A 23,705-nucleotide genomic window follows, 5' to 3' on the forward strand; every position below is an offset into this window, starting at 1 on the left:
AGAAATGCATGTAATTATAGACTATAATAGTAATTCATGATACATGACCAAGGAATTAGGGAAAAGAAAATATAAATAATGAGATTGCAAGTTCTTATAATAGAAGATTTAAAAAATACTGTTTTGTTAAAAGTACCAAATTAGGCTATCTAAACATATATGAATTAAAAAAGTGATTTATTTAAATATTTCTTTGAAAAATTTCTTTAAACTTCCTAACTTTATGATTCTCAATCAAACTCATGAAATGACATGAAAAAATATCACAAATGAGGTATTATCTATGCATAGGGTGGAAAAATTATCTCTGTCTCATTTTCACCTCTCCATTCATCATTTCTGAGACTTGGAATATAGTATTTCAGTATTAGGTCTTTTAGCATTTGACTTAACAATCGGTAACTCTCAGATTCCCTATTCATCCTTGGAGTAGGGATGACTCATAGCTGAGTTGGAACCCTGCCTCTTTTCGCTGAAAACACTCACAGGCATATCCCACTTTCATTACTGCTCTAGAAATTGGCCCAAAGAATATAGCAAGTTAATTCTTTATCTGTTTTCATGAGTATATGACCTCTGGCAATGGATTAAAGCAAAAACTAGTTCCTACACTGAAAATACCTAACCAAACACTGATTACTGTAAAATATTGTGAGTTCAGCCATGGTCCTTGGTTTGGAGATGAAAGAAGTATATTTATCATCTTCCCACTGTATCTCAGTTGGCAAAGCATTTTCTCACATCCAGTCTAAATGGAAGATAATGAGAAAGGTGGCAGGCCTGGTCTTGGCCACAAGCAGCAGGACAGCTAGAAACTGGCCTTGTCCAACAAGAAGAAAGATAGTTGCTTGCCTTTCAGCTCTTTCCACAATGTTGTCTTTGAGCCTCCAGGTTCCACTAACCAGGAATGCTTAATAAATAATTATGATCTGTGAAGACATAAGGATATGCCCAAGCTAATGATGCAAGGTGCTAATTTTTCTCATTTTCCAAAAGATATTCAAGTGTTACTGGGTTTGTTTTGCTGAAATATTTGTGCATATTTTAAACTGATTTCCAAGTGCTTTCTTTATTTACCTCGTTACTTCAGTCTAATTGGGCTCCAAATTCCTAGCTTACCCAAGCTTTTCTGAGACATTATAGTTTTCCTAATATATAGACTACCCTGTTATGGTCCTGGAAATGAAATCAGACTATTTAGCTCAATTGATGTCACAGATTTATTACGCTGCAATGGCTTAATATAGGAAGGGTCCATGAACTTCACTTAGGTATGTCTATTTCCACAGTGTTCAACTCTTATAATGTTTTTGTCATGGTACTTAACTCTCTTGGAAGCGTTCAAGTTTGCATTTTCTTATGTAAAAGATTTTCCTAAGCTTCCTTTTGGCCTACTTCATTACTTGGCTTCACTTCACGTATTCTTTTTTTTTTTTGAACTTGTTATTCTCTGTGGGTATCCATCTTCTCTTCAGCCATCAAAATGTTATACATCCTGGAATTACTCATGCCATAACCTGCTCGTGACCCTACTTTTGCTATAGGAATTGCACAGGTGGGGTGGACCAAACTTATCATATCACCATTGTTGTATTTTTTTCTTTTCAAGTAACTTCAAATCTCACTTTCCTAATATCTCAATTGAACATTTTCAGATTTCTCCTCTTCTCTCTCTCTTTAAAAAATGTTCTCACTGCCATCGTGTATATTGTGTTTGTTGCCAAGTCCTAGCTATAAAGTCACAGCTATCATAGATTTTTCTATAACAACAATGGCAAAAATGATGGAATACAGTAGAACCCTCTGACCCAGATTATTTGAATAAGTATTATAACATTCTCCTTTGTTATGTTCTATGCAATTCACAAGAATATGTTCATGCTGTTAATGTTAAATGAGTTCTTATTGATTTGGAAATTTATTGTTTGTTTACGTGGTGAAAGGCCAAAGAAAAGGGGAAAATTTAGAGCATCATGGCAAATGTTACTTTAATATATATATATATGTATAAAATGTGGAATATAGCATCTTATTTTGAAACAAGTTTAAAAGCATATCTAATATCTGGCAAGCCACTCTAGGATCCCCAGTGCTATCGAACTACTCTAATAAAATCTCATCTTTCAAACAGAAAGAAGGTTCAGAAGGTTCTTATTAGCCTCTATTATTAGCCATTGCTAATTCTTCCCTTAGCTCCAAGGATAAAGAGTGGAGCCTTGTTCATGTGTTTCAACTGATAGCTTCTGGTTCTATCCAAAAGTACCCAGCTTCCTGGGAACAATGCTCAGCCGGCAATGAGGAATCACCAATGACTAATTTAGGAAGCCCATCCAAAGAATCTGGAAGTAGATTCAGGAGGAGGCAGGAAGTGGTGTGTATCCAGGTGAGCGGAGCCGGGAAGGAAGGCTTGGAGGCAGCCCTTGCTGCTTGTTCTCAGTAGGGCCTGGCCTGCCACACACTTTCAAGGGTCCAACTGAGGAAGGAGGCAATTTGGACCTAAACTGTATACTCAGGGTAAATAGAGGGAAGCGCCTATTAAGATTTTATTTGTTATTTGACTGCTTTCTCTTACAATCCCTTCCTTTAATTCTCCTTACTAGGTGCCCAAATGATCGCATTCCTTCCCAATGGTTAATGCCTGTGGAAGTGGAAGATGGATGGTCCGGTGACTGAACCTGGAGACGGCTGCCCAGGAACAGAATCCCAGCCTCCTCGCATGGTAGGAGGCTTGGAATGGCAGTTCAAATTCTCCCCAAAGGAGCAGTTTCCCGAGGCGAGCACCTGGCCTTTCCCCCACCGTTGCTGTCAGTCATCACTCCTCCTCGCTACACTCACCTGGTTTCTGGACCGCGATTTGAGGAGCCTGGTTCTGCAGATACCTCAACGTGCTTTCCCTAAGGTGGCAGACACACTGCGCTGGTGATTTAGTAATTGGCTGATTTGAAAGAACGAAAGTGCATCTAATTAAAAACATATTTATTGAAGAGCGACTTGATGCGGAGCGATGAGAATTCAATGGAAAACTTCATGAACAAAGATTCTGCTTTCCTGGAGCTTCTTTTCAGGTGGGATTAAAAGTTATTTCTCAACATCTGCTCTGGGCCGGTTACCAGCTCAGCACGAAACTGCTTGAAGTTCGTCGTGCAAGCAAGTGCAGCACAGTTTTCCTGAGGGCTATTGTAATCTGGCCTCTGCTCTCCGTGGACAAAATCTGAAGAATATAAATTGCAGGGCAGCGAAGCGGGGAGGCGTCACTTAAAGTGGCGTCTATTAGAGTCAATACGGCGGAACCGAGGGACTTAGCTGGAGCCTGAAAACTTCCAGCCCAACTCTGAGACTACAAGCTCCCACCCTTCACCTCCTCCCCCGCTCAGTCAGGGCCGCCGAGAGCGCTGTCCAAGGGATATACCGGGGAGACCAGGGGGATCGGAGAAAGTGGACTCCGCCTTGTCTCCCCCTCTCTCCTCATCCCCGCCATGGGCTTTGCCCTGGAGCGCTTCGCCGAAGCCGTGGACCCGGATTTCGAGTGCAAACTGTGCGGCCAGGTGCTGGAGGAGCCGCTGTGCACGCCGTGCGGGCACGTCTTCTGCGCCAGCTGCCTGCTGCCCTGGGCGGCGCGGCGGCGCCGGTGCCCGCTGCAGTGCCAGCCCGTGGCGCCCGGCGAGCTGTACCGGGTGCTGCCTCTGCGCAGCCTCGTCCACAAGCTGCGCATCCGGTGTGACTACCGCGCCCGCGGCTGCGGCCACTCAATCCCTCTGCACGAGCTGGCGGAACACGTCGAGCGCTGCGACTTCGGCCCTTCCAGCTGCCGCCGCTGGGGCTGCGCCTTGAGGCCAGGCGGCTGCGGAGGCAGCGACGTGCCCGCGCGGGGGGGCTGCGGCACGACGCCCAGGGCTGCTCGGGGCGGGGGCGCGCGCGGGGGGCTGCCAGGCGGCCGCCGCGGGAGCGGGCGGGGGCCCGGGCCTGGAGTGCTCGCCTGGAGGCGGCGCGAGAAGGCGCTGCTGGCGCAGCTCTGGGCGCTGCAGGGCGAGGTGCAGCTGACGGCCCGCAGGTACCAGGAGAAGTTCACCCAGTACATGGCTCACGTCCGCAACTTCGCCAGGGACCTGAGAAGCAGCCACAGCCCGGTAAGCGCAGAAGGATAGGGCACCAGGGGAATGATCGATTGGGGTGGAAAGAGGGACGGTTCTTTCTGTACTTCAGGATTCCCGTGGAACGTGATCTACCCTTCCTGATCCTGCAGTAGGGAGCCTCCACCCTCCCTGGTCTTACTGTGCTATCATTTCTTTCGAATGTATTAGTAATGCAGTTAACAAGGATTGCTCCCTCTCCACTAATAGTAGGATCGGAAAGAGTTAAACAGTTTCAATTCCAACTTTCCATGAAGGATGAGTTAAGGAAGCTCATTTTCTCACCCAGAAACTTGCTCACCATCTTTCAGTCTCTTGCCTACCTATATTTCGTACCTTTGGCCCGTCCCTGAAGTCAGAGGAAGGTAAGCCAAGAATCAAGGACCACCCCGAACCTGCCTGCCCTCTCCGGCCGCACCAGCATCCCTGTGGCCTGGTCAATCCCACACCTTTGGCTCCGAACGACCTAGTTTCTCCCCTGTCAGGCTGCCCATATCAGCCACCTTCTACTCAGTACATGGAGTACCAGAGATGTAGAAAACTAGTCAAAAGATTAAGAGATGAGGTATGTTTTAGATCTGCAGAGTTATTTTCATCACCCTGGCCATCCCTAAACAGCCCTCACCTGCCTTCGTGTTTCATTATTGGTGGACCGTGTATGTGTGACTTGCGGAACCAAGTCTGAGAGCTGCCACAACCATCTGCGGTCAGAGGAGCCTCAGGGCAGCGGCTGTTTCCCTTCTTTGTCGAAGCTGCTGGCCCCGAACTGTGCTCGTGGACTGCCCGCTTTTAGACCAAATAAACAAGCCTCTTTGCAGCGCCCCTCGTGAAGAGGCTTGTTTATAAAGCTGTTACTTCTCTTCTGGAGGACTTCTGCACAGTGTTTGACATTGTTGGTCGCTGCCATGGTGAGCAGGGATTTAGCAGAACTTGCACTCCATTCAAGGAGCTGTTTTCATTCTTCAGCGTCCTGGGGAGGAGCAAAACCAGGATGATTCCCATTTGGGACTGCCTCCAACTCAGGCGTGGGGTTAAGACGCTTCTGGCCTTGAAAATTGAAACGTGAGGGGCTACAATGTTCCTACTCTGATAAACGGAAGTACACTGCTTGTTAAAAGACTGGATGCTATGATTCTTTCTCTATCCTATTTTATACAGGTAAATTTACAAAATCCAAAGAGACCACAGAAATAACGCTCTGTAGTGCCAGTTCAGGTTTCAAGTTCTTAGAGAAACAATGTTTGATGTAAAGGAGCAACAGCTAGAATTATAGGACAGAAGTCCATTTAACAAGTCAAGCTATTGTTCTGAAAAGTGAGGAAAAACTACCCGCCTGTGATTAGCAGACTTAATTATCAGAAGGCTTCTCTGTGCTCCTCAGAAATGTTTTCCCACTACCAGTAGGGGCTGCTGTGTGCACTGCTTGGGAAAAGCTCCTGGGAAAAGGTGATGGTGATGGTAGCGGTGGTGATGATGTTTATGAGATTTTATCATTCAGAAATAATTACCAAATATATAATATCCTAGGATAATTAATACTAACCATAGTCAAACAAATGAGCAAAATTGAACCAGAGAATACAGCAAGGATGCCAGCCTGTTAAACCAAGCACACCGTTGTCCGGGGACAGCCAACAGACCTGGAGTCTGCAAGATCCTTCCCCATGTGGGAAGGCCACCCTCCCTTTTACGCCCCCACGCTTACTAGGGATTTTTGGACCTAAGGGTAGCTAGGATGATGGCCATGCCCAGCTTGAAGCAGCTAGAGGAGCACAAGACCTTTGCCCATTGTCCTTTATAAGATTATAAAGGGTCTTAAGTCTGAGATGGGGAATTGTTATTTTTTATTGTTTTAAAAAATTAATTAATTAATTAATCATTTTTAAAAAGAATAATATGGGAAAGGGTGAAGCCAGAGAGCTTGTATGCACGACCCATGGACATAAACTAAGGGGAGTGGAATTGCTCGGGGAGGGCGGAGGGGAACAGAGGGAAAAAAATTGAAACTATTGTAACAATATAACCAATAAAAAATAAATAAAAAATAAAACTTGTCTAGTCTGCCACTATTTCATTTTATTTTTAAATTGGTCTTTACAAATAAACAGGTTGTAGATAAAATTTATATGTATTTAACTCTGATTTGGCCATCGGAAGAAAAATGCTACTTAGCAAAAATCCTCTGCTTTTTAAAAATTCTTTTGAGAGTTAGGCAAAACCAGATAAGAATATTTAGAATTAGGATAACTGTGACCTGTCAGATCCTGCATTACAATAGTAATCCAAATAGTACAGTTGAAAGAAATTTATAAATAGTTCACGATTCCTTAAGACTTTCTGAAGTGAAATTATTACATAGCATAATTCTCATATTCTTCAACAATTTATTTTACTCCTCTGTTATAAAGGGAAAGAATAAGGATACCGGCAGGGCTAAACCAGAAATCTGTTTTAAATTCGAGTGAAGTCAGAATTAAGTGATGAACACATTAGTGTAAAAGCTGCATGTGTTAAAATGCAATGCTGTTTAGTTGAAAATAGTTATTTTTCTCACATGGATGATTGTTCCCTTCAAATACATACTTTGAAAGTTAGTTTAGGAAGAAAATAACCTTCTCTCAAATTCAATTATTCTAAATTTTAAGGTTTTCCTCTTTTCAAATGTTAATGTATTTGCAGGAGGGGGAGGAAGCATTACTCTAGCATTTTTTTAAAATATTTTTACTTAGTTTATTATTTCATCCCCTTTCTTCCAGGATGGAGACTATAAGCCATTCACCATTGTGTTAGAAAGAGAAAATGATACTTTGGGATTTAATATTATAGGAGGTCGACCAAATCAGGTAACCCACCTAGTTAATGCATAGCACACTCTTTGCTTATAAAGTAATAAAAAAAAGTTGGCTTTCATTTGTGCATTTTGAGTACGAAAAACAAGTGATTTGATCTTTAAGATTGTGCTTGAATCAAATAGATTCCTTAATGCAAATATTTCAGTTCATACTCATATTTTTTTGAGAAAAACAAAAGAAAACAACAGCTAAAAATCTTCTCTTTGCTAATTAAAAATAAAGAAAAAAGTACATTTTGCATTTGATCTATGTTGTATAGCCCCACTGGCAAATTTACTAAACAAGCCTATTCACAACAATGTGTTAGGCAATTTCTTTTTACTAATATTAGGCAATTGTATTGCCTGTTTGTACCTCCTATTTGGCTCCCCAAATCAAAACCTTTATTGAGTGAATAGTACCTTCTACATTGATGCCAATCGTTTTCAGAATGCATGGGTTATAAACTTATAACATATACTTTGGTTGCAAAGTTCTATTATATCCTTTAAATACTACATTAACTGAATCTTCACCATAACTAGAAAAAAGCAAAGTTAAAAAAATATTCGTTCTTAATTTTCCCAATAAACTGCCATGAAGTTTTTGCATTCTCTATTGCAGATGTTGTCCCAGAGTTGTTGGCCATATGCTCTGTTTAGTTCAGGATGGCAATGACATATTTCTTCTCTGTGTTTAGTATTTCAAAAACCTAGCAACTAATGACTATTTTGCTTCTGTTTCTAGAACAGTCTCCACTTATTATGGAAAATATGGACGTCTCTTCATCATACAATTTTTATTTCATTTTTTCCTAAGGAATATTGTTATAAATGCTAGTTAGGTGTTTGACATTTAGATGACATTGGCCATTTTTTTAGAGCCTCTTAAAACATGTTAAGGAAGGCTAATTAAGGAGAAATAATTTTATTTAAACTGCCATGAAATAAAATGACATTTAAAATTATACAACATATTATTATAGGATATTGAGCATTTTCCCTAAATAAATTCTGTAATGTAATCGATTTCCTGGGACTAGCTAAAATGTCCTACTTTTACCCTATTGGTTATCTGCTTGAGGTTTAACTAATCATTGGCCTCATTATACCCAGAAATATGTAAAGATTAGCTTTGAGTTGGGTCTCTTGCAGTTTAGAGTTGATATTTTGGTATTTCATATTTGAGCAAGCTCCCAGTCTTCCCTGTGACTAGGAACAGAGCTATATTTCCAAATCTGTCACATAGTGAGGCTGTTATATTTTCAAAACTATGAGTTCATCTCAAACCAATTATATAGTGAGGCTGGATGCCCTTTTTGTTTTCTTTAACTTATAACCCTTTTTAATTGCACTTCTCTTTGGAAGTGAGAGGTTTTATAAATCATATATGCCCTTTCCCCATAGCTTCTTATGTATACTCAAAAACATGAGATAAATAGATAATCTGGTCAGAGATGCTGAACTTGTTCTTTAAAGCTGCCATCTTGATTAATGACTGGTGTTAAGTTAAAATTCAGTGTCAAATCCCCAGCTCAAAAAGAAAGTTTCATGTTAAGGAGGATTGGCAGTATGACATTTACTAAATTGTCCTTGATCCAACTGAAAATTTTGTTTACATATTTCTTACTGCTAATGATTATGTTTTTTTAATAAAATAATCAGGAAGAAATATCAGCAGAAGGAATTTATGTCTCAAAAATTCTGGAAAATGGACCTGCTGACAGAGCAGATGGCTTGGAGATTCATGACAAAATCATTGAGGTAGGATGATACTAAAACACAAATATGATTCATGGCAGAAATATTTGGACATTTTAAATTTCTAAACTCATTGGTTTTCCTTGGTGTGGTAGTTATTAACATGTATATATAACTAGAGTATATAGTATATATCTCACCTCTATCAATTATTAGATATTAAAATAAAGTAATAATTCACCTGAAGTTTCTAAATGTGTTAATGAATTTTTCTGTTTTAATAATTATCTCTCCCCATTAACTGTGAAGGTAGCTGTGTGATAATTAAGGCATTAATTTTTATAACATTTCAAAGAAAGAATGATAAATCTCTGCTGAAGAACATTTTGATAAGGAAATATTAATGTTTTTAAACTTGATATTAGTATGGTATATGAGAGTTTGAAATTGTTCATAAATCTTTTTTACCATTTTTTTAGTTTAATATGGTTATCTTCTTCATGTCTTTTTTTATATGAATAAAAGGAAGACACTTTTTTTTCTTATTGCAAAAACCTGGTGAAAAGTCTTCATTTTCTCTAGTGTAAATTGTAGCTGTATTGTTGTATTTGGGATTGGTAAAGTTAATACGTTCAAGTTAGTAAAATTTGGGCTATGATAACAGAATTTTGAGTCACTACCATTCACCACATTAGTGTTTTGAAATTTTAACTGGTTGAGATAGTATTATTTAGTGTTACTGAAAATGATTAGGGTAGTTTTGTTAATGGTGTTATTTCCAATGTATTGGTAAAGGCATAAATAGAAATTTGGAAGGTATATCTGACTCCACTGCTCTTTTGGGAAAAATCTATTCATTCTAGATTATATAATTAATAGTGCTATCTTTCTGAATGTTTACATAAACTATCTTGATGGAGACTGTTTTTCTTTATCAAACTCTGAATAAAGTTTTAGATCTTCATTCATTGTTTATTTTAAAAAGTTGTATTTTGCATAATTTTATATAGGGTAAGGCTAAACAGTATAGAAGAGCCAATAGTTTTCTGTTTTGGAAGAAAAGAACTCATAACATTTATAAATTAGCTGCATAGGTACTTTGAAGAAGAGAGAAGAGATGCTTTGGCTGAAAAACTGGTTTTTATCTGAAGAGGCCTCTTGTAGCATTATGCTCCCCTTCCAGTTGTATAGCCAAGAAAAGACAGGCCTGCTTTCATTGACGCTATCCAGGTTGTCTTGACAGTTTGCCTAGTGGGAACATTTATATTACAGTTTCTAAAGTTAGAATTTTTCTATTTCTACTTGTATTTGCACAGTATGATTAAAAGGGCAACACAATTTAAACAAAAGCATTGTCTTAACTTTTTTCTGCCTTTTCTTTAAAGCCTTTTGGTTTTTCCAGTTAAATGGAAAGGGATATTTGCATTTGACACTATTAGAAGGTCTGTTGAAACTGAATACAATTAGCACACATACTCACATATACACACAGCAGAAACACATACTAGGGATTTAGAAAATAATTTATGTTACCTAGGTAACAGTGTTATGTATGCTTTATTAAAGTTGTGTTAGAAAAAAGGAAGAAGAATTGTCTTATATTGTAATGGCACTTTTGTTAAAAATTTATTGGTTTTATTAATGTAAAGAGATAATGTTATAAAGAATGTGGTTGATAAATGAAGTGCATCTAGACATCTATCTAGTGCTGTTACTAATATATGTCAAAATAACCTTATTTAAATCATATAAGATTAAAGATCAAAGATATCAACCATGAAAATCTAAGTTATGATTTATAATTAGTTCTCACTGTAGTATTATTTCACCTTCGATGTAAATATATTAGCAGATAATAACAAGAGGTTGAAATTTGCCTCACTGACAGAAATTATCAATGTATATTTTATGTCAGGGTATACTGGTAATATGTATATTTTGTTATAGTTCTATAGTAGATTCATGTGACCACATTTGCAATTATGAAATAAGTTAGATGATATATATATTTCTGGAATATTGCCAGTTAAGTAGGATGAATTATTTTGGAAGAAAAACTATTAGAAATAAATCTCACATATTTTTTCATTCAGTGATGCCATCAGCTTTTTAAAGTAAATAGATATTTGTGTGACTTTACTTAACATATATATTTAAACGAATAGCATGTTTGTTCTTGTGCATATATGTGTGTAAAGGGTCCATATATACCAATTAAAGTTAGAAATATTTGATGTGTGTCAGTTATTTTAGCTCATCTGCCACTGTGGTACCAGTCAACTTTACACATTTAATAGTGATACGAACCTGATAAGAAATATATTAATTAAAAATATACAGAGGAAGAAAAACAGTTTTAAAATAGGGTAATTTCTTTTCCACGTTTTGTGCTCAATGATTTGTTTACTGAACTCATTTAAATTTAAAATGGGGATGCTGATTTAAACCTGGTGCAACAAATAAACTTGTTAGCAGTATAAAGTGCACCAATAGTTCAGATATTATGAAACTGCTCATATGACCTACCTGCCACAGTCTGATACATTACTAAGTGCTTTGAATTCAGTGATATATGACTGAAATAAAAAAAGAAACTTAGTTTATTTTTTATTACAATCAAGATACGCTAAAAATATTTTGTCAAGTTAATTGCTCACAGTGTACATTACCACAGGTTCTGAATTGTTCTTATTAAATAAAAAATTTTATTAAGTCACTCAGTTGAAGGGGGAAGTAGATATATTATTAAAGATTTGGTTCTATTGATTAAAGAGGTTTTACTAATTCTAAAAAAAATACTAGATATAATAATTTGGATAACATTTAACAAAGGCTAACAGCTCCCAAAATAGTGTTTTAAACATGCTACTTTCTGCTGAAACTGGTCGAATAAATGCAAGAATTATAAAGAAAAAGTCATAGTCATGAGGTAAATCTATGTCATATTGCTCACATAATACAAGGCAAATTCAGTCTTGAAGTCAGTTCCACTAGAAATCATGCCTATCACTTTCCAGATATTTACACATCTGTATTTATTAAAATAGTTATGTGTATAGGTTCAGAAAAGAAATCAGTTGTGATATTTGAGTTACCCCATTAGGTGCTAAAGTATCAGTGGAGACTGAAAAGGCAGAAGATTTTTTTCAAGGTGTTTGAAACATCACAGAAGTTTACTTAGAGCAGGAATTCACCAGAGCTTATATCCAAAGAACAGCTGTTTTTCACCCCTTCCAGACTCAAAAGAACCACTGAGAATCCTTGATACTATCAGAGGCTTAGGCACAATTCTCTAAGAGAGCAATACCATCTGTGGCTATTATCAGTTTAGATACCTAAGGGGCAAGTGGGAGGGAGTTGAGAATCAACATTCACTGCTGCTGTCAGCAACTCTCCCTCTATTACCATTGCTGTGACGCTCATAGCAGGCCATGCAATCTTAACCCCAGAGAGGGAAAGTGAATGGAAGGGTGCATATTCATTCACGGGTCTTGGTTCACACTTTCTTCTCCTTACCCCTCCCCCAGCTCCTAGCCAAGGCTGTGTGGCAAGACTCCACACTTCTCTCAGCTTCTGGACCGGGGAGTGAGGGTGGAGGTCCATGCAGTCTATGAGAAGAACAGTTTGGAGCAGAAAGCAGACGTTTTATTAGTGTATATATTAAAATCTCTTCTGTTTATTTAGCTTGAAATCATGATGAAATGTAGCACACAAGGCCTTTTCATTTATTTTAGAAATAGTTCCCACATTGAACAATGTCAGGGTAGCACTTGCTAGAAAGTGCTGAGTTTAGTAGTAGCAGGGAGAACTTTACAAATGTAACATCTCAACGAAAACTTCTTAACTATTTCAGAAAGCCAACTACACTTTTTTTTCTGTTAAGGTTCTACCATCTACATTTTATGGCATTACTCTCTGCACTGCTATAGTAAAAATCTTTGCTGGTTATCAAGTTTATTTGCCTAAGGCTCTGCACAGTTCCATTACAGCTGTTCACACCGGAAATTCAAATGTAGATCGAAGCTGAACATTTAGGAATGCTGTTGGAGCAGATCTACAATGCGCTGTGTCTGCCGCAGTGGACCTTACCACCTCACAGAGCAGCCGTGCTGATTTGTGTAGGCGTAAAAAGCATTTACAAGTTTTATAGATCACTTGTAAGTCTGGTGGGCCATTCGTTTTTTGACAAATTGCTATTAAATTCAAATCCATCACTGAACTCTTCAAAAAAAGTCATCATTTTACATTTTAAAAGTGTATTTTTAACTGTTCCAACAACATTGACTGATTGAAATAATTAAGAAAGAACTAAAAGCAATCTTGTTAGTGCAAGTAAAGAAGCACATTGTAATGAGATTTGTAATCATGGTTAAATGGTATTTAAATTGAATGTAGTTTTACCATCATGATATAGTTATCATTATGTAATTGCAGATTTAATGTATTTTGAATACTGAAATTGAGGCGCTTCTGGCTAGGTTTGTCCTTTGCATCTTGAGATTGTGTGGCCTTGAGCAAGCCAGCTGGGCCTCAGTTTCTCTGCTGTTCATAGTTACTGGGTACACAAAGTGCCTGGCATAGGGCAGGTTCTTGGAACCCACTATTGTGAGCCTGATGTGTCTCACTTAGCATATGCAAGTAGTTTGTTTTCCAGAGCACAGAGACACTAGAGGAGTGAGTATTTTCTTCCTTGGAGATTCCAGGTCACTCTCTCCCAGCTTTCCATGATTCCTATTTCCATAGACACCACAGTTTGGATGAACAAATATAGAAGTTTTAAGTTGTACAATTTTCACCATTTGTACAATGGGCAGTCAGATGCAAAAAGGGCTGTGGCGGGAAATTTTATACATTCATGATTTAATTCAGTTACTCAACAAGTATTTACTAATTTCCAGTAGGTGCCAGAGGGCATTCTCTGTGCCATGAAGGAGCAATAAGACCCATTGTCTGCCTTCAGGTAACTCATATTGTAGAGACCCTGTTTTCTGCCTATACAAGGCAAAGCAGGCTGTTGTATGAAGCTGCTTCTTCAGTTGTTTCAAATGTAAATGAGCATCACCATTTTGTCTTACTGGAATGACACTACAGGTTTAATCTAGTTTACCCGTTCTCCAAGTAGTAGTTTGATTCTTTCTGAGAAATCATGACAGGGGTCAGTATGTAAAATAGTAGAATCTGTGGATATAAGACAGCATCATAGTTTCAGGAAGGGGTACAGACTGTGAGAACTTGGGTATTGGCCTTGAGTATGTAGTGGGTTATTTCACAAAGTTTTCTCAATTTTTTTTTTATTTTCAGGTTTTGTTTGTTTGTTTGTTTTGCCTGTAACTATGAGGGCAACAATAACTACTTCCTAGATCTTCTATCTTGATGGTCATAGTGTTCTGCCCCTCCACTGAGTTTCCACTGTTAATAAAGAGTTTTATTTTAGCTTACAAAAGAGGCTAGGAAGCTCTTAACACCCTTGAGTTTTATGTGTTAAGCACTTTTATCTATTTTAAATTTATGAGAGATGAGCTTGAGCGTTTGTTTGTTTGTTTGTTTGTTTTTTTGAGTGCTAAACTCTGAAAAAGGAAACAGGGCCACACATCTGACTGTACAGTTTACACACACATAACTGCATGTGGTGTTCCTGTCAGAAGGGCTGACTGTAGCTCCTGCTCTCCACCTTGTTCTGTGATACAAGATTGCATCAGAATATTTATCACATTATTTTATTTTATTTTGTGATATTTTAGGTATAATTGACATATGGCATTTTATTAGTTTCAGGTGTACAACACAATGATTTGATATTTATATATATTGTGAAATGATCACTACAATAAGTCTATTTTTACAGAATTTATTTTCTCATGATTAGAAGTTTTAAGATCTACTCTCTTAGCAACTTTCAAATACACAGAACAGCATTACTAACTATAGTCACCATGCTGTACATTACAACCCATGGTTTATTTTATACTGGAAGTTTGCACCTTTTGACCCCCTTCACCCATTTCTCTCACCACCCTCTCAACCCCTGCCTTTGCCAACCACCAGTCTGTTCTCTGTATCTATGAGCTTGTTTTGTTGTTTGTTTGTTTGTTTTGTTTTGTTTGATTCCACATGTAAGTAAGAAAATACAGTATTTTCTTTCCCTGGCAGACTTGTTCCACTTAACATATGTTCTCAAGGTCCATTCATGTTGTTGCGTATGCCAAGACTTCATTCTTTTTTGTGGCTGAATAATATTCCATCATGTGCATATACCACATTTTCTTTAGTCATCTGATGATGCATATTTGGGTTATTATCATGTCTTGGCTATTATAAATAATTCAACCATGAACATAGAGGTGCTTATGTCTTTTTAGTTAGTATTTTTGTTTTCTTTGCATAAATAACCAGAAGTGGAGTTGCTAGATAAAATGGTAGTTCTTTTTTTAATTTTTAGAGGAACCTCCATACTGTTTTCCATAGCGACTATACCAATTTACATTCTCACCAAGAATTCACAAGGGTTTCCTTTTCTTCATATCCTCTCCAGCATTTATCTCTTGACTTTTTTGATAACTGCCATTCTAACAGGTGCGAAAGTATAATATGATATCTCACTGTGGTTTTGATTTGTATTTCCCTGATAGTGATTTAGAGCTTCTTTTCATGTACCTGTTGGCTATCTGTATGTGTTTGGAAAAATATCTATTCAGATCCTCTGCCTATTTCTTAATTGGATTGTGTCCTTTTTTTGGTATTGAGTTGTAAGATTTCTTTATATTTTGAATAATAACCACTAAACAGATATATGGCTTGAAAATATTTTCTACCTATAAATTTTGTTGTTGGTTTCCTTTGCTGTGCAGAAGCTTTTTTTTTTTTTTTTTTATGTAGTCCCACTTGTATTCTGTTGCTTTTGGATAGAATGCTCTTCACATACCTGTTAAGTCATCTAGACTAATTTGTTGTTTAAGGCTGATGTTTTCTTATTAATTTTCTGACTGGATGATCTATCCATTTAAGTGAGCGGGGTATTAGGTCCCCTACTATTATTTTAATGCTATCTCTTTCTCCTTTTTATGTCTGTGAATATTTGCTTTATATATTTAGGGGCACCTTTGTTGGATGCACAGATATTTACAAATGTTATTTCCTCTTGTAGGATTGGCCACTTAATCATTATGTATTACCCTCGCTTTCTTTTGGTTTCAATTTGCATGGAATATTTTTTCCATCCCTTCATTTTCAGCCTGTGTGTGGCCTTATGTCTGAAATGCGTCTTTTGTGGGCAGTATATATGTGGGTTTTGTTTTAATTTTTAAATTTCATTCAGCCACTTTATGTTCTTTGAGTAAAGAATGTAGTCTTTCTGGCTGTTTTGTAATTTCTTTCTTCTTTTCTTGCTCTCTTCCATTGTGGTTTGATGACTTTATTTACTGTATGTTTAGATTCCTTTCTCATTATCTTCTGTGTATCTACTATAGATTTTGATTTGTGGTTACCTTGAGACTTACATATAACAGTTGTTTTAAATTTATATCAATTTAAAGTCTGAACACATTCTAAAGCTCTACTCCATATTTTTACTCTCCCCCATACCATGTTTTATGTTTTTGATGTCACATTTTGCATCTTATGTTTTTATTCCTTAACTAATTATTGTAGGTACAATTACTTTTACTCCATTTACCTTTATACCTTCATACTAGTTTTTTAAGTGATTTTCCTTTATTATATATTTGTCTTACCAGTAAGATTTATACTTTCATATGTTTCCTTATTACTAATTAGCATCCTTTATTTTCAGCTCAAAGAAGTCCCTTAAAATTTTCTTGTATGGATTATTTAGTGGCAATGAACTCTTGTCTGGAAAACTATTTCTCCAATTCCAAGTGATAATTTTGTCAGCTAGAGTATTCTTTGTTGGAAGTTTTTTCTTTTTTTTTCTTTTAGCACTTTTGATATATGATGCCACTCCCTACAGGCTACAAAGATTTTGCTTAAAAAATCTACCCATGGTCTTATAGGGTCCCTTTAAACATAACCAGTTGTTTTTCTCTCTCTGCTTTCAAAATTCCTTCCTAATCTTTAACTTCTGACATTGTAATTATAATGTGTTTTGGTGTAGGTCTCTTTGACTGTCTCTTTTTTGGAACTTTCTGGGCTTTCTGGATCTGGATATTTGTTTCTTTCTCTAGGTTAAGATTAAGTTTTCACTGTTGTTTCTTCTTCAAATAAACTTCCTGCCTTTTCTCTTTTTCTTCTGGGACTTTTATAATGCAAATCTTAGTTTGCATGATATTCTCCCATAAGTCCTATAAACTCTCTTCACTTTTTTTTTTCTTACTTTTTTTTTTCTGCTACTGTGATTGGGTGAGTTCTTCTGCCATCTCCACAAGTTCACTGGTTCTTTCTTCTGCTTCATCTAATCTGCTGTTAAACCCTCCTGGAGCATTTTTTTTCAGTTCGGTTATTACATTTTTCAGCTTTGCCATTCTGTTTGTTATGACTTCTGTTTGTTATTGTCTTATATTTTCTGTCTGTTTGTTAAAGTTTTCAATGTGGTCATCCATTCTTCTCCCAAGTTTGGTGAGCATCCTTATGACCATTACTTTGAACTCTTTACTGAGTAAATCATCTCTGATTTCAATTTTTTTTAAAATATTAAGTTAATTTAGAGAGAAAGAAAGGAAGAGAGAGACAGATAAGAAGAGAAACACTGACATTTTGTTTCACTTATTTGTGCATTCATTGGCTGATTTTTTAAAAATAACTTATTTATTTGTTTGTTTATTTTATTTTTAGAGAGAAGGGAAAGGAGAAAGAGAGGGAGAGAAACATCACTGTGTGGTTGCCTCTCACTCGCGCCCCCAACTGGGGATCTGATATGCAACCTAGTAATGTGCCCTGACTTGGAATCGAACCAGCAACACTTGACTCGCAGGCTGACGCTAAATCCACTGAGCCACAGCAGCCAGGTTTCACTGGCTGATTTTTTAATGTGCCCTGATGAGGGATTGAACCCACAACCTTGCTCTAACTAATTGAGATACCCAGCCAGGGCTTATCTCTATTTCATTGTTTTTTTTTTTAAGAGGTATTATCTTGCTTTTTTATTTGGAACAAATTTCTTCATTTATTTACTAATTTATTTACTTAACTTTTTATTGGTTTCTGTGCTTTAGATGAAACAGCCACTTTTCCCAGTCTTGAAGAGTTGGCCTAGTGTATGTGATTAAATTTGTCATTCAACCTTGCCCAAGTTCTTGGTCGTCTCTAAAATATTTGTGACTGTCCAAGCAGCCTATTTTATTTTTAATACAGGGTGTGCCAAGACCTATCAGTATCTCAAAGGTGGGAATGAAATCTCAGTATCTCAGTCAGTACCTAGATTCAGGCTGATTGGAAGCCAGATCCTCAGGTAGTGTCCTTTAAGGTGTGCAAATATATGCAATCCTGTGAGACAGCAAGTGTAAGTCCTCCTGACCACCAGAGCCAGGTGCTCTAGAGCTTTTCCTTGGGTAGAAGTTGTGAAAATCCAAGTGAGTGTCTAAATTCCTTATTGGGAGATATTGGAGAGCTGTAGTCAGGCAGAGGGAGAGCACAAAGAGGGAGTCTCTGGCCTATGTTCCTTGACAGCACTCCCTTAGCTCCTTTTTAATTTAATCTTTATTGTATTTTTTTCCCATTACCATTTAGTCCTCTTATACTCTCTCTGCCCAGCAATCACCATACTATTGTCCATGATTCCTTTTTCCTTTTTTGTTCAGTCCCTCCATCCTCTAACATCCCCCACCAGCTCTCAGCCTGCTCTCCAGTTATGAGTCTGTCTCCATTTTCCTTGTTAGTTCAGTTTCTTCATTAGATTTCACATATGAGTGAAATCATATAGTATTTGCCTTTCTCTGATAGGCTTATTTCACTTAGCATAATGTTCTCTAAGTCCATCCACACTGTCACAAAGGGTAAAATTTTCTTCTTTTTCGTGCCCAAGTAGTATTCCATTGTGTAAATATCCCACAGTTGTTTTATCCACTCCTCTACTGATGGACACTTGGGCTCCCTTGGCTTCTAAATGTGTCACAAACCTGAGGCCTACCCCAATGGCTGAAACTGCAGGACAAACAAAAAGGTCTCACTCATAGAAAGGCTGTGTATGTTTCAGATGGCTCCCCGTGTAGTGCCCTGGGGGTGGTAGCCTGCCAGGAACTGTCACTCCAATTGTTACAATCCCGTGGGACCAAGGAACACAAGCCCCCTGGCCACCAGAGGCATCCCTATGACAGCAGCCACCAAAACCAGGGCACCAGATGTGAAGTCTGGGCTACCAATATGTATGTGTTCCATTCTGAGAGGTCCTGTGCTCTGGAGCTCTCAGAGAGAGAACAGGAAGGTGGTATCTGCCCTCCAATTTCTCAGGAAAGGTTTACCATCAGCCCTTAGATGTGTGTTTAATCAGAAGCCTGCCCCTCAGGCTGCAGCTATGATGATAAGCTAGTAGTCCTCTTTCACAGGAAGACTAAACTCCTAAGCAGTCGCCTCTCCTGTGCCCTGGACATGGTGGCTGTTTAAGAATGCTTTCTTCATTGGTTACAGTTTGGTGAAACTTGGAGCAGAAGCCCCTTAGGCAATGGAGAGCTGTCCTCTGGCAGCAGCCACGAAACTCAGAACACCAGGCAAGGGTATAAGCTCCTTTCTGGAAGACAGCAGAGAGCTGGAGCAAGGCCAAGGAAGAATGCAAACACCATGTCCCCTGACCTCTGTTCGCTGAGATCTCTTCCACAGGCCCCTAGAAGTGTGCCACACCAGAAGGATCCCTGCCCCTCAGGCCAAAGCTCCTGGACAAGCAGCTCGGCCTCTTTCTCAGAAAGACTATAGATGTGTTTCCGTCTGCTCTCTACAGGGCCCTGAGGGTGGTCGTTCGCTGAGAACTATCTCTTGGATCGTTTTGGTCTCATGGAGCCTGGGAACACAAGCCCACCTGCCCTCCAGAGCCGAGCAATAAAGGGGCATATCCTGCATAGCAGTTACAAAAATCAAGTCACCAGATGTAAAATCAGGGCACCAGATGTGTGTAAACATTTCCCCTCCAGGAGATACTGGTGCTTTGGAGTGAGGGAGAGGGAGAATGCAAAGATGTCACCCTCTGGGGGAAAAAGAAGAAAAAAAAATTTTTAAAGAATGAAGAAAAAGAAATAAAAAGGGAAAGGTTGGGTTTACCGGCTTCTGCAGGCTGAGGAGAGCGCAGAGGATGGCACCCACCTGCTGAAGCGTAAAGATGGCACTGCCAGAAATAAAAAAGGCAGTGCCGCCAGATGTAGTGTAGCACAGAGAGAGCAGGAAGAGAGCCCCATTAGCCTCCATCCCTAGACAATATGCCAGCAGACCCTGCCCTTCAGACCAACACTTAAAAATTAGCAAATGTGTCTCTTTCACTTAAAGTCTGGGCACTTTTCACAGGGCCGCTTCTGTGCTAGGACCTAGATGGGCGAGTCTGCTTCACAGAAGCCCTTTAGGAGCTGTTCTCAGTTTGTCGAGCCCTTGGGGTTTCATGAGTATGAGCCATGTTGGTCTTCAAAGGCAGATGGTGTTGGGGCTAGTCTCTCAGGTGCCAGTCTTAATAGTTGGGGTGCCCAAAGTGGGAACACACCCTTCGCTGCTCAGGGAGAAGGTCCAAGATTTGAGTTCCTGATTGTGTGTTACTGTGCCAGGGATAGGGTTTATGGCAAAAAATGTGTCTTGGCTTTTCCTACCCAGTTCTCTGTGGTTCCCCTTTCATTTTGCTGATGGGAAGGGGTCACTCCACCATTTTTAGTTTTTTGTTTGTTTGTTTGTTTTTACCAGAATTGTTTCATATGTAAGTATAGACTTGGTATGTTCGTGGGCAGTGAGTTCAGGATCTTCTTACACTGACATCTTAAAGTAGAATCTCTCTATAACATTGTTGACATTTATTTTAAAATGAGTTCCATAACTGATTTTCGGGAAATTTTAAAATAGGCTGTGTCTTACTATCTCATGTGTTTTGTTTTGTTTTTTCAATCATCGTAGCCATCTGGCATCTTCTTTCTCATTTTTTTATGCAGCATTTGTCTTTAGGAAAGAATGTCTTTAAGGTCATATACAAATCAATATTAGAATAGTAAGTTTGCCCCACTCTGGGTATCTGAACTTTAACTGGAGATAATGACTTAATGATTCTCATGCTTTTATCATTTTCACTTCAACTAGCACAGTAGCTTCTGGAGTAAACTTTCCCTTCACCCAGTCTCAACCAATTACAACTCAATTTGCCTACTACTGTCGGGGTTGTCTTTTTTTCTCTTTTCCTTGAGATCTTTCACTAGCATTACATTGTCAACAGAAGAATATCTAAATTTATTAAAGAAGCAAAAATGGACCTTTGAAATCTTTGTTCTTTTATTTATTTTTTTCTTTTTGGTCAATTTTCCCTTTCAGACCCTAGGTGTTAGTAACATGAAACTCCTTCCCTTTTTTCACACCTCTCTGCCTTGTGTTCTGACCCTCCTCTTACACCCACATCTGTTCTCAAACTGGCAAGTTTCTGAATATCCTCAAAAATCCTCCACTCCCTGAAGCCTTTCAGATCCACCAAGAAGAATTATTCTATCTTTGATGCCAGTAGATTTTTTTACCTCTCACTTTCATTGTACTTTTCATATGCTGTGCAATATATTTATTCTTTGATCTTCTCCCCCCACAATTATATAGGTTTCATAAAAGTGGTTTAGAATGATATTGAACTTAATAGCTCCAGCACCCTTCCTGCTATTAGTGTTGTGTCTGGCGAACTACAGGCATTCTGTTAATTTCCTCTGATGGAGTAAGTGAATGCATAGACCTTGAGCTCAGAATTTTAAGCATTATGGAGCAAATGAAAGAATTTTTGAGGTTCCAGGTGGGCAGTCCTTGAAGGCTATCCCTGTTACATGCTATTTCTTCTCTTTGCATCTTTATCACAAGGAAAAACTTACTGTTAAGTTTCAAAATCTGTACAGTCTAGTGATAATAGGTTGAAACAATTGTATTTCTCTGCACTGTTTCTTCTAGCTTGTAAATAAGAAAGAACTCATATCTACAATACAGTATTTCATACTCTGTTTATGTAAATTCTCGAACTGGATCTGAAGGCATGTGTGTTCGCCTTCACCCTGATACATATTTTTTTGTTATTGAACTTGAACACTTGTAACTGACTGAAATCACATGCTAGCCTGCAAAGCAGATTTGTAGAAAATGACACTGGACTGAACATGAAATTGAACAAAAACATGATCAACCACAGAGGAACGGAAGAGATGAAAGATGTTTTCGATGGTTCCAAGTTTTGTAAATGGTTTGGTGAAAAGACAGAGTAAAAAGCTCCCTAGAGCACTAAGGAGTGGCCAGCGAAACTGTTTGAAGTTCTCATGATGAGAGCTACTTGGAATAATTAACAGTAGCTCCAGCTTTCTGAGGAAGTTGCTTGTTGCTTGGAACTCTTTATGACAAGTTTAAGAAAGTTGTCCTTTGGTAGAACACATGCTATTATATTTCTAGTAGATTCTACAGATAGGAATAGAAATGTCTCCATTATTTTCTAAAATGTCGTTCTTTCCACTTCCTGTGAAGGCATCACAAAGGAGGAAGAGGCAGCTGAAAGGTGGTTGGACTTAGCGCCTGATCATCTCAACCCTGTGAATTATTGCTACATCACAGTCCAATGGCTTTATGGCCTTTCAGCTTCTCTCTTTTTTAGTGGTTAATAGTGTTCTTGAGAAGAAGTTTATCGCCTTGACCAGTGTGGCTCAGTTGGTTGAGCATAATCCCACAGAGCTAAAGCTTTCTGGTTCAATTCCTGGTCAGGACATATGCCTGGGCTGTGGCTGGTCCCCAGTAGGGGCGTGCAAGAGGCAACTGATCATCCATATTTCTTTCCCTCTCTTTCTCCCTCCCTTCCCCTCTCACTAAAAATAAAGTCTTTTTAAAAAAGAGGCTTATCAATCCTTTTAAAATCAGCATCTCAGGTGATTCAATATTACCTTAAAATTTAAAAATGCTCCAAATAATAGATAATCCATTATATAGTTTAACAATTCTGTATTGCTATAAAGGTATAGGAATAAGTCTCCAACTCATAAGATTAAATGAGCAATTGATTATACTACTCACTTCATAGATAAATAGTTATTTTTTAATAATATAGATAAGTATAAAATCCAGTACTGAATAGCTAGAAAAATACATTACATTAAAATAAATTTTAAGGTATTTTTATGTAAAATTAGGTAATTTTATATTTTTCCCACATAATATATCACATTTAAGTAAAGGAAACAATAAATTTACCTTGTGAAATTATATTTAGAAAATAAATCATTGGTTCATAAGAATCTTAGTCATATAAAACAATCCATTTTCCATTCTCTATTTCTATGAATTTGACTTTTTTTTTGTTTCTTATATAAGTAATACCATGCAGCATTTGTCTTTACTGACTTACTTCATTTAGTAGGATAATGCTCACAGTTTTCATCCATGTTGTCCCAAATAGCAAGATTTTTCTTTTTCCTGGCCGAATAATATTCCATTTTACATATGTGTCACATCTTCCTTACCCAGTCATTCACTGATGGACACTTTGATAGTTTTCAAATCTTGGCTATTGGGCATAGTGCTGCAATGAACATGGGAGTTCAGGAATATCTTTGATATTCTGTTTTCATTTCCTTCGGATGTATACCCAGAAGTGCATTGCTGGATCATATGGTAGTTCCATATTTAACTTTTTGCGGAATTTCCATGCTGTTTTCCAAAGTGACTGCTCCAATGTACAGTCCCATGAGTAGTACAGAAGGGTCACCTTTTCTCCACATCCTCACCAGCATTTTTAAATCTCTTATCTTTTTGTTGATAATCATCCTAATAGGTGTAAGGTGATACCTCATTGTGGTTTTGAGTTGCATTTCCCTGATGCTTAATGATGTTGAGAGTTCTTGGATCTATGCCCTTAACCATCACCCGATACTACGTATTGTTGATTTATATATAGGTGATTCAAG

General features: G+C 38.0%; 1 protein-coding gene across 1 annotated transcript in view; it reads left to right on the forward strand.

The window, feature by feature from the left end:
• Positions 1–3,376: 3,376 nt before the first annotated feature.
• PDZRN4 (PDZ domain containing ring finger 4) overlaps positions 3,377–23,705 on the forward strand; it is a 332,872-nt gene continuing 312,543 nt past the window's right edge. The window contains exons 1-3 of the mRNA XM_090275516.1: positions 3,377–4,127; positions 6,887–6,973; positions 8,626–8,724. Coding sequence (XP_090131642.1) covers positions 3,477–4,127; positions 6,887–6,973; positions 8,626–8,724 — 837 coding nt within the window. The 5' untranslated portion in view covers positions 3,377–3,476. The remainder of the gene's footprint in view (positions 4,128–6,886; positions 6,974–8,625; positions 8,725–23,705) is intronic.

The sequence above is a fragment of the Furipterus horrens genome, unplaced genomic scaffold (assembly GCF_987537825.1).
Source record: "Furipterus horrens unplaced genomic scaffold, mFurHor1.1.pri manual_scaffold_4, whole genome shotgun sequence".
NCBI lineage: Eukaryota > Metazoa > Chordata > Mammalia > Chiroptera > Furipteridae > Furipterus > Furipterus horrens.